This window comes from Morus notabilis, unplaced genomic scaffold (genome assembly GCF_000414095.1).
Source record: "Morus notabilis unplaced genomic scaffold, ASM41409v2 Scaffold472, whole genome shotgun sequence".
NCBI classification, from domain to species: Eukaryota; Viridiplantae; Streptophyta; class Magnoliopsida; order Rosales; family Moraceae; genus Morus; species Morus notabilis.
In genome coordinates, this window is record NW_010367534.1 from 136,805 (window position 1) to 149,027 (window position 12,223).

A 12,223-nucleotide genomic window follows, 5' to 3' on the forward strand; every position below is an offset into this window, starting at 1 on the left:
TATTGGCCAAAATCAGAATCTGATCCTATTACATATACGACCCTACGACCCTTGTGGTTGAAGTGATGATCAGTTGACTTGTTAGGTACTTTCTCTGAGTCCCCCCTTTATTTTATTTTGTTTTTTTTAATAACTGAGTCCCCATTTATTACTATTGCCTCAGTGTTTAGTGTATAGCTATTAGCTAGCTAGTAACAAGCCTGCTTTTGCAAGCTTAAGCTATGATCAAAATCACATATATTGTTAGATTTTACCAAAAAAAAAAATATATATATATAGTTAGATTAAGAGAATTTTTATGATAGGTTCCGTTCTTTTTAACTATCAGTAAGAACTAATGTTTAACTATTGTATTGGGCACTTTTAATGGCTTGATTTGTGATTAGAACACTTCTGTATTTTTAACATGGACGTTCAATGATCATACTGTTAAAAATTTAAATCAACATTTAAAAATACTAATTCTTATTGGCAGTTAAATAACACATTCCATAAAAAAGAATGATGTTCCACTATTGTATTAAGTTTTCAATGGTAGTTAGAACACTTAGAGTTTGTTTGGTACGATAATTTAAATCAGGGTGATTCTAAATATGATTTTAAAATCAGAATCATAATTCATGATTTTGGGTTCAAATCATGATTCTAAAACCATGATTCAGAATCAGAAGTTTGAATCACTTTAAATCAAGATGGGGGTGGTTTTAAAATCATGATTTGAGTTGATTTAAAACATCACATCAAATTCTAAATCATGATTCAGAATCAGTGTTATGATTCAGAATCATCTAAACTATACACTGATTCTGAATCATTATTCAGAATTAGTGTAAATAAACACTAATCTTGAACTATATCTAAAATCATGATTCTGGATTCACTTACTAAACGCACCCTTATTGTGCGCCATAAATTCTTAACACGAACACTCAAAAATTATGCCGTTGAAAACTTAATGCAACGGTTAAAATCACAATTCTTACCGGTAGTAAAAAAAAGTACATGTTCTAGGTAAAAGTTCCCTACTAATAATGAAGCTGCCACGCAAGAGTAAATTGCGGTGAGGAATTAGGTAGCTGGGCAAAGATGATATGTGCATGGGGAAACTAGGTATACAGCTATAACTTTTTCAGATGACAGATCTATAGTTGGAAAAGGATACTACATTCTGCATTGTGGGCGGGCCGAAGTTATATACATGGTCCCTACTAAGCTTGACTAATTTCGAAGTCCATACCTGGCTCTACATAGTTGGAGAGGAATACTGTATCCTGGGCTGGACTCATTTGGGGGCCTTTGTCATGAGAATTGGAATGGAGGAAACCCCAAAAATGAACTTTATCGCCCAACCTGAGCCTTTTGAAGTTTGGACTATGGATTTTACAATTGTAGGTGTTTTTATTAGGCTCATTACCAAGTCCAGACATTCATTGGTGCCATTCTTTTGTGTTATTATTTCTTGTTTTTGGGTGAATTAGAGGAATATTAATTAGTAGTCAAATTTCATACATGTCACTTTGAAACAAGAATTTAAGCATAATTTTATATCAAAGCGGCACATATACATATTTAGAGTTCAGCATTGATGTACAACCTAATTTGCACAATTGTTCAGTGAATAATGTGAAGAATGTTACATTTATATGATAAAATGACGATTTTGCGTTTCGGGTATAACAAGAGAATGATGAAGTGAATTTAAAAAAAAAAAAAAAGGTACATTCTTGTCTTTTTGTTCTCTTAATTTGTGTTTTTTTAATCCTCCCACAAAAATGAATTATTCAAATTTAACTCCGCTGCCTCATCCACAAGTAGCCATTTATTATGAACAATTTTTTGTGTAAAGAATTTACTGTAAACATATTTAAAGAAGATAGGAATGGAGAAAACCTAACCCTCACCATTTTCTTCTCTTCTCTCTCTCATCTCATAGGGCTCAAAATCTCTGTTGCCTTTGATCACCATGCGAATTTGAGCTTCTGCAAAATCTTCGCATTGGCTTTCTTCAACTGAACCTCGTTGTGATCTTGATTATCATGAACATCACGACCCCTGCTGAGAAAATAAAGGATTATTCATTGGTCTTACTGGTGCGTAGAGGGCCAAATCTACTCCTTCAAAAAATTCAACATCCAACAAAATTTTATGAAAATTCAATGAGAATTTTGTAATGAGATATGAAATAGTATCCTATCAATAGAACATGATTTTGAACTATTAGATTTTAATAAATTTTGTTAATAAAATTTTTTATACTATTTTTTTAAAACATTTGTACATTTGTAAATAATAAAAATTTTATATAATTTGAAACATTTGTACAAGTCGTAGATTACTATTTTTTTTTTTTTATGCCTAGGATATAGACTTTCCTCAAAAAGGATGGAACTTAACAATAGTGAGCTTAGTAATATCAGCCACCTCATTCCTATCTCTTGAAATATGAAAACAAATCCACGAATGAATTATGAATAGATAAGATCAGCCTCCCCATAATATACTTCACTTTTCATTTCAAGTTTGCTCATATAAGATTTTTGAAACTGTATCCTGTACTCCTTCCTACATCAATATCTCCATGACATTTTTGGGATCTGTACACAAAAATATCAGACCCCGAAAAATCCAAAAACGAGGAATCTTGTATTTGCATCACCCTTTTGCTATCTTCTCCACTAATAAAACACAAACGACATAATACAATACTGTAACCCGCAGGGCATGCATATGTGCGTGTTTTAAGATCTTTTTTTTTTTTTTTTTTTTCATCTTCTTCTTTTTTTAATTTTCTTTTGACAAATTTTAAGTGGCATTTGTTTGGTATAATCACCCACATCTAGGAATGGGCCGATAACATGTCGACCTGTTGGGGGGTACTAAATGATGGGTAGGTGTATGTAACGGAGACCTAACACAATACAAATATACATAAGAATACACACACACACAGACACAGATACATATATATATATATATATATATATATATACATATATCTCTGTGTGTGTGTATCACGCACAGTACATATGATCATATTCATGACCGAGGCCATGTGTGAAGAGGAATGAGTCATCCAGAAGGGAGACATGTCATGCCATTATATTGGAGAAGTAAAATCAGAAACAAAGAGTAATCAAACGAATATATTAAACACTATATACGTATTCTCATAATGCAAAAAAGCTGATCAGAAGAATATTCAACTAGAGAGAGTACCAAAAAAATGTGCTCCACTTGTTACTTGCAAGGTGGACAAGAAAGAAACCCAACTTTGGAAATAATGCCCTAACTAACTAAAACTTTCGAAAAGTCAACATAATGATCCCACGGCTAGCTAGCTCTAGCTTCTTTCGTACATATACAGACAGGAATGATGGGGTGGTTTGGATGGCAATGGTTATGTTGGAGGTTATGGAGGAATGGCAAGAAAAAAAAAATGAAGTGTTTAGGAAAAGTGTAGGGTTTTGAGATAAGGGGACAAGAGAGAAGGTACTAAGAACAAGAGATATGGGTGGTGGTTGCCCTAAAGGTTATAGACACCATGTGAGAAGGCATAATAGTCTAGAATGATATTGTCTCTATAAGATCTTTTTACTTCTTTTTTTTTTTCTTTTTGGCAATTATTTCCTTGCTATGATCTATATTCTCTTTTTTTATTTTATTTTAGCACACTATAGGAATGGCCGCCATGACCCTTTTGCTATTGGCACAAGTAGGGACTTTGGATCGTGACAAGATCGGCTGGGGTGTTAATTACATATTAGGGTTTCTAATTTTCTGATTTACCCTTATTGATCTCATTTATGTTACTGGTTGAAAAATATTTTACTCATAGACAGCTTTCTCAACATTTCGGACACAACACACTGAGAAACATATATATGACATGGATAAGTAACTTGATCAACATTGATCAATGTGCATGTAGTTATGAATTTCAAAAGGTTGAGCTATTATTTGAAGATAGTGCAATTACTGTACAAGTTTGTTTAAATACAATTCATCCTAAAAATTAAAATTCTTCAAACAAAATCATCATGACAGACAAACTTAACATTGGTTTTCATATATTTTAATAAACGTGAAAAATCATAAAAAAAAAGTATGGTATTATAATATATGTATTATTCCATGTCTCATGAGGCCATATCCAATTGCGGATAATTGTTGTCCTGATTTGAAACAGCAGAACTACTGAGAATGACACTTTTGTTGAAAGTGCATCATGCATGGCAGTTTGACACATGATCACCCGCGGGGAAAAAAGCCTAAAAATGTTGGACCATGCTATATGTATATTTATACATATATATACATACATATATATATATATATATATATAGATGTGCTTGGAGCTAGCTAGTACACTTGGCTAGCTAGCTTAGTAGATACAATTATTAGTAGAGGCACAAAGTTTTTAGTTTTATGTCGTGAGTCTGTCTTGCCCACTTAACATGCTAAAAGAAGAAGCAAACTATATAAGAGAAATAAACTAATCTTGTGGCCTGAACAAAATATATAGATCATGAATGGGATTCGTTTAGATAAACACTGGCATGTGGAAACGAGATATGGTACATCAAATACCATACGAGAAAATGATTCTGTTGGGATTATTTATAATATCAATAGTTGTGATAATCTTAGTCCATACATTATTATTCGCCGACATTCTTGATTAACGTAAAAAAAAAAAACCTCATATTTTTCTTTGTATCTTTATCTTTTTGTTCAACTCAACAAACGTTCATAATGATCACTAGCTAGCTACATGGAAGGTCTACGTCTATATATGCTATAGCTAGGCTTATTTTCATATACTTCCATTACCATTGGCATTATACTTTTGGTTTTAATTTGCAAGTCTTTACAGTTCATAATCTTATAATTACATAAATGAGGCCTCCGAAATATTTAACCAATCTATCATGAGAGTTTGGCTTTACATAGCGTGCAAGTTACACCACAAACAAAAGACAACAAAGTCCAACACACACACACACACACACACACACACACACACATATATATATGTATATATAGCAATACAAAACACACGTATAGAGATCAAATGATCATTTTGGTATATTGTATAATATTGTATATTATAAACCGTTAAAATCATTAGGCATGATTCCATGCATAACCCACAAAGATTGCATGCCCAAGACAATTGTCCAATCGGATGTTTATATAATCTCTTTCCTTTGATTATAAACTAAGTATAATCGTTAAGTGTTATCTTTGTGATATCGACATTGACCAATAATGGAATGACACCAAGCCATGACCACTTTAAAATATTATGTAATACCCACCACACAAGCACAGGACGAGGCTAACCATAAGTGATAGGAAATGAGAAATAATCAAGAATTGCCTGAGGAAACTTTCCATGTGTCAGTTCGAAACATAATTATTTAATTTGGCATTTTTTGGTATTCTGACTTTCTGAATGCAAATTTTGATGGACTTGATGGGTATGGAGCCCATATACGGTCTAGTCGGTTCAGTACCCTCCTATTATATGCATGTTTCAAACAGAAAATACAAATTGACAAACAGTGTTGGCCAGAAAAAAAAATTGTACATAGAATTCTTTGGAACCTATGAAAATTACTTAGCCTAGGTTTTTTTACGCCGAAAGCCCCAAAACTTACTATGTTATAGCAGACAATTAAATCAAGCCTACTCAACTATAATGACTAATCTCACAAGTGGACGCCTAATAGGGGCAAAAAAAAAAAAAAAAAACTAATAGACTAGACTAGTTGTAACTAAATACATTTGAGGTGCTAAGGGATCTGCATGGAATATTGTATTGTAGTTTAATGGATTATTTCACATCAAAATTATGTCAGGAGATTTGACAAAGTATGATGAAGATCTGATAGTTAATTATTGTGCCTTTGCAGTATTGTAGAGTACCTTTTTCTTTTTTTTTTTATTTTTTATTTTTTGTTTTTTTTTTAACACTAGTTACTAGCTATCACATTATAGAACTCTCTTATTAGTAATTGATAGACATACATATAATTTGCCTAATTTCATCCAATATAATGCTGAAAGGATAAGCTGAAATTATTCCACGATTCAATACCAAACCCTACTATATCGATGAAATAGAAATGAACATATAACGATTTGTATATTATTTGATTTTTGATATGATTTGACGTAAAATGACAGAGTGCCATGTGACGTCTTTTAGCTATATATATATGATTGTGAAATAAATGGATTGTTGCTAGCTCTATATATAATAAAAAATAATAATAAAAAAACAAAACAAAACAAAAAAAGGTTATGTGTGACAGACGAGAGGAAAACAAACAAACAAAAATTGCCAAACTACTGAGTACTGAATGACATAAAAGGGCCGGGTCTGAAAGGTCTGATGACTTCCCCAACCCCCCCCTCGTGCGCTCTCTGCCGAAGAGCTTGTGCTGCGAAATAACAGACAACGCCTTCTTCTGTTTGCCTTATCAAAGCTGCCCCCCTCTATTGTGTGGACTTTTCTCTGCAGTTTTTTTGGGGGGGGCCTCTTTTATGTTATAGCCTTAGCCATTCACGTATTCTTTCTCTCCCTCTTATCCAACGTAACATATATATATATATATACACATATATATATATGTATGTATGTATGTATGTACGTACTATAGTATTGGTGCTGTTCAATACGTCCAATGATAACATATATTACTCCTAGTGACAACTGGTAGGAATATATATATTGTAGCGATCAAGATATATACGCCCTAAAATATTATACATGATATATATACATATGTATTCAGTTAAAGCCTTAGAAGACAAACATAAACATAATATAAATAGATACGTGTATGAATATATATGCTCGGAAGCACTTTGTGTGAACGTTTAATAGGACGGTCCCCTAACTACAAGGCAAACACATGATGATCAACCCTATTATAATGACGTCTACCGAGACCAATCACACTCATTGTGGGCGTTTCTTGATCGTCATTTAGCCGATATTATCCCAAATTCCCTTTCTGATCAAGAGATATTTCCATGTAATTAATTATAAATGCACTTGGTTTGGCTATGTATAAGAAAATCGCCACAAAGTACCGAGTATCTTAGCCTTTTTATTTCTTGGTATATCATTTGGCAGCAATATGAGACTGCAAGAAACCAAGAAGCTAGTCCTATAATTGTGTAACGTCCGTGTCATATATAGTAGCTAAATGACACTAATCCAAAAGAATTGAGTAAAAAAGTGTTTTAATTATACCATGGTGGGGACAAAATATATATAGCTACTAGCGATCCTCTACTTTTAAGCTTATAAAGCTATGAAAACACAATTCCTAGCCGTTAAGTGATATATACATACATATACATACATATATATATAGAGATAGCTATGTATAATAAAGTCACCATCGCTATCTGGGTCACAATCATCTTCATCATCGCCACCATTTTGAGCACTAATATTTGCACTACTATTATTGTTGATTAATAACAAGTCCGTGTCATTCAAGCTAAGACCACAGAAACTTTTTTTGAAGAAACAAAAGGAGAAAAACACTAGACACTAAAAGATAAGCCGTAACTTTGATGAGCTCCAATGGAGTCGCTGCCCAACTTGGACCATGTTGGTCCAATTATTACTTACTTGCAAGTTCGTCTCTCTCTCTCTCTCTTTCTCAAATATTTTCCTGCCTGTGTTTGAGCCTGACCCTGGTGATATCTGACGTGATAGGGATTCAATGCTGCCACGTGGGCTTTTCTCATTGGAGACGAGTGGATACTTTTTTTATTTATTTTTTTCAGCAGTGGCATTTGCCTACCCAACTAGAACATGAAAGAAAAAGATCAAACATGTCCGAATCTTTGAGACATTTCCCCTCCTGCTGTACTGTACAGTTTTACTTTTCTGCCCATTGAAATGTTACTTGTGTAAAATGAACGTGATCTATGGAGAGCTTTTAGCAAATCCAACGGGTCTTTCATATCTTTTTTCATGATTATTTCTCTTTTGCCTTTTTTTTTTTTAAAAATTTTTTATGAAGCGATAATCTCATTATTTAATCCATGATGATCTTAGCATTTTTGCTATCAAGAGAATTTTATTATAGGATATAATTTTTCTTTTTTTTAAAAAAACTAACGGAAGGACTAAGTTTTGAATCGTTTAATCTTATTAGAATTATATAACGGTTAAGAAAAGCATAGTAACTGAACGGAAATTGATTAAATTTTGTAGCTTAATTAAAATTGCGCCTGATAGTACTTTTTTTTTTTTTTTTGGTTTCTTTATTATCCTATTAGAGAATTAATCTCTTTACTATTAAATATCAATAACAATTTTTTTTGTAAAAGGAGAATTATGTGGTAGAATATGAAAAAAAAAATCATACTTGAATCAAATCAGATTAAGAATAAGAAATGACTAGAATTTAAATGGTTCAAATATGCTTTATCCTTCTAAATTTTAATATTACATTATGTGGAGCCTCGTGATCAAGCTAGTGGGAGAAAATTTTTTAACCATTTAAGTTTTTTTATTTTATAATTTTTGAGTTTTGTGATGGTTTTTTCTCCTAAATATCCCAAGCTGTTTATTTAATTACAAAGCATTAGTGAGTTGCACTCCCACCACTAAAATATGTGGGAGAATATTAGCAATTTGAAGCAAACACTAAAATATTACCGACGCATAATAACAATTTTAGAACCAAGACAAGAATAAGATAAAAACAAAATTTCTCCGTTATCCTCTTTAAAAGAAAAACAGGAAAAAGAAAAAAAAATAAATCAATGGTAATTCACAATCATAGTGAAATTAAAAAAAAAAAAGAAAATGTTAAAAAGGGAAAAAAGAAAGAGAGAAAGAAAAACTAGGAAAAAAAGTTACACATCTGGAGTTACTAATTTTCGGTCGTTGGGTTAACCACTTTCTCACGGTGAAGCGACCACAATGCAAAATAAAGGCTGTTCTTCCTCACCCTTACGATCACTACTCTGCATCATCGTCGTGTCACCACAACCGGCGCACGTTAGCATCCGGGCCCTCTTGGCTTGGAACTCCCAGTCTGTGGTCCCCACAACATACAGCATCAGCCCAGCACAACACACCTGGGCCGCCAACAGGCCCAGCCAGAGCCCACAAAACCCAACCCCGACCCAGAAACTAAGCCCAACCGCGACGGGCATGCCCACCAGATAGAATGCGCTCACGTTCACGTTAGCTGCCGTGCACGGCCTTGCGCTCCCCCTGAGGACCCCACACCCAACTGTCTGCGGACAGTTCCCGAGCTCGCACAGCCCTAGGATCGGAAGCGCGGCGGACGTCAGCCGTAGGATCTCCTCGTCCACCGTGAACATCCTCCCCCACCTCTCCCTCATCCCGTACGCGAAAGCCATCGCGCATAGGCCGGTCACGAACGCGATCGTCACCGCCACGGCAGCAGATAGCCTCGCCTTCCCGGGTCGGTTCGCCCCGAGCTCGTTCCCGACCCGCGTCGAGACCGCGAACCCGAGCGACGACGGGAAGACGTAGATCAACGACGTCGTTTGGATCAGCACGCCCATCGAGGCAACCGTTGATTTCGGGTCCGCCAGCAAGCCGCAAAGCACGATCATGATCTCGTACCACCACCACTCCAGGCAGACGGAGACGCAGCTCGGCGCGGCTAGCCGGGGCAGCGGCCTTCCCCCCGAAAAAAGCGCGCCGCCCCCCAGCCGGTGAGGCACTCCCGGTTCGGCGCCGTCCACGTCGGCTCGTGTAATAACCCCGACCACCAAACATATCCGAGAAGCGAAATTAAAACGAATAAATTGGTGAGAGCCGAGGCTGCAGCCACGCCGGCCACGCCGAGCTTGAGCCGTGAAACGAAAGCGAAAGTGAGAGGCAAGTGGAGGAGAGTTCCGGCGAGAGATGCTAGAGTTAACGGGACGGTGATGCACTGGGCGCGAAGGTAAATGCGGATTGGGTGGATGAAGGAGTTGGTGAAGAGGTCGGGGAGCGAGAAGAGCAAGAAGGTGTGAGCCATGCGGGTGATGGCGGGGTCCTGGTTTAAGGAGAGGAGGATTTTGGAGATGTTGAGCCAGAGGAGGGAAATGGGGAGGGAGGAGAGGAGGAGGAAGATGACGGATCGGTGGAGGGTGGTGGAGAGGAGTTTGGGCCGTTGGGCCCCGAAGGCCTGGGAACAGAGTGGCTCCATGCCAAGGGCCAGGCCCGACAGGACGGAGTAGCCGGTGATGTTGGCGAAGGCCATGGCTAGGGAACCGGCGGCCAACTCCAGGTCGCCAAGGCGGCCGAGGAAGAGCATCGACACGGCGGAGCGGGAGTAGAGGATGAGGGCGGCGAGGGCGATGGGGAGTGCCAAGGTGAAGAGAGACCATGACTCCGCGGCCACGGCGGAGACTGAGAAGAGTACTGGTGGTTGCGACAGTTTCGCCGGCTTTTGTTGTATTGGGGTCATTGGGAGTGAGAGAAGATCAAAGAAAAGATTGTTTTTTTGGTGTTGGAGATGATGGTTTTCTGCTTCTTTTGTCGCGGCGGCGGAAGAAGGAGAGTTCGGATTACACATGATTGCAGAATAGTTATAATGTTGTTTTGGTGATGGTGTTTCACAATTGAGAGATACTCTCATGGGAGAGCACTCTTTTTTTTTTTAATATTTTTTTTACTCTTTTTTTTTTTTTGGATTTCTACTTCTTTCTCTCCTTATCTCTTCCTCTGATAAAATGAATGAATGAAGTGAAGTGAAGTTTATTTGGCGTTCAAAGATACAGAGACAGACGGAAAGATAGATAGATTGGTTAATGCCTTCGCATATGGAAGAGACGGGCTGTATTAATAGAGCCATGAGGTGGGGTTTGCAAAACTTTTTCCATTTATTTATTTATTTTTCTTTAAATAAATATTTGTAAACTTTGTCTATCCCTTTATGCTCTGTTTCAACAGCGGGATCGAATTCGTTTTCTTTTCCTTTTCTTTTTGGCCCTTCTTTTTCTTTTTCCCCCCCAAGAACGAAAGTGATAATATTTTTGTTACTTTATGTGGTTTAGAGGAAGAGACGTCAGGCTGTCAGATTTTCTGAGAGGGTTCAATTTCCAATAAATGAAAATGAAAAAATGGTGTTTTTGCGAAGAGTAATAAGAAAAAGAAATATTATCATGGAGGAGTAGGTGTTTGCTAGGAAGGACGAAATGATGGATGAGTTAATTCTCTGCTGTAATGAGCAATCTAAGATCTCTTGATCTCTTGCTTTCCCTCAGGTACGTAAAAACGATAACAATGTACTTGAAATATTGGCTGTGGCCTGTGATCATTGAGAAAGTACCGTTTTCTTTACTGCTTGAAAACTCGTGGGTCGGTTTTTGCCACTGAGAATACCATATTGACCTTGGCATTTATTTGGGTCATTTTGGTCTTCTCATTTTAATCAGTCTTCTCTTGTAATTTTTAATATTTTATGATTTATGGGGTTTGAGTTTTATATATATATTTTTTTTTTTGAACTTGGGGATAAGAGGTTTCCACTCTTTATCTTATGATAAAATTAGGTGTGAGATTAACAGTCTTAATTTTTCGTTTAGTTCTCAAAACGCAGAGCTTTTTTTTTTTTTTTTTTTAACTTTCTTGTGAATGTTTTAAGGGCCACCAAGTATGCAATTAGGGAGTGTACCACTTGGTCCAAACCAAAAGTGCGTTTTAATTCCATTCCATTCTCATGGACATGGGATTTTTTTGTTTCTAAAAATGTTTGGGACTTACTGACACGTGAGGATCGCACGTGCATTTGGATACTAACAGGACTGGGGGATTCCAACTTTTTCACAGAGTTTTCTCATAGTGGGGGGTGGTGATTTTGGGCAGGTGGGTCCCAGTGGCAGTTCCGGCTATCCGATTGGGCAACTGGAATTTCTGAGGTGGACCCCAGAGAGATAGGGGTCAGGCGTTACACGTCAGCAAAAACAACAGTAAACTAAACTGGTTTTACAGCCAAAAAAGCTGTGCTGGATTTTTTGCCCCCTCCAAAGTCTTCTAAACTCCTTCCCTCTCTCCAACCCCACGTCATAACTCAATTCCTCAATTGGGTTTTTTTTTTTTTTTTTAATAAACATAATTTAAAATTAAAAAAAAAGAAAAGAAAATTTGAATTGCATGGGTTTCTGAGAACTGTGGTGAGTCAGTGAATCCCTAATTAGGACTGTTTTACATGCAAAAGGGTGATAC

The 12,223-nt window shown here is 36.5% G+C and overlaps 1 protein-coding gene across 1 annotated transcript; it reads right to left on the minus strand.

The window, feature by feature from the left end:
* Positions 1 to 8,924: 8,924 nt before the first annotated feature.
* On the minus strand, positions 8,925 to 10,789 carry LOC21390408 (protein DETOXIFICATION 51). The gene is given in 2 exon segments (XM_010112577.2): positions 8,925 to 9,690; positions 9,693 to 10,789. Coding segments are annotated over 2 exon segments (1,695 nt in total). The 5' UTR covers positions 10,635 to 10,789; the 3' UTR covers positions 8,925 to 8,937.
* Positions 10,790 to 12,223: the final 1,434 nt, after the last annotated feature.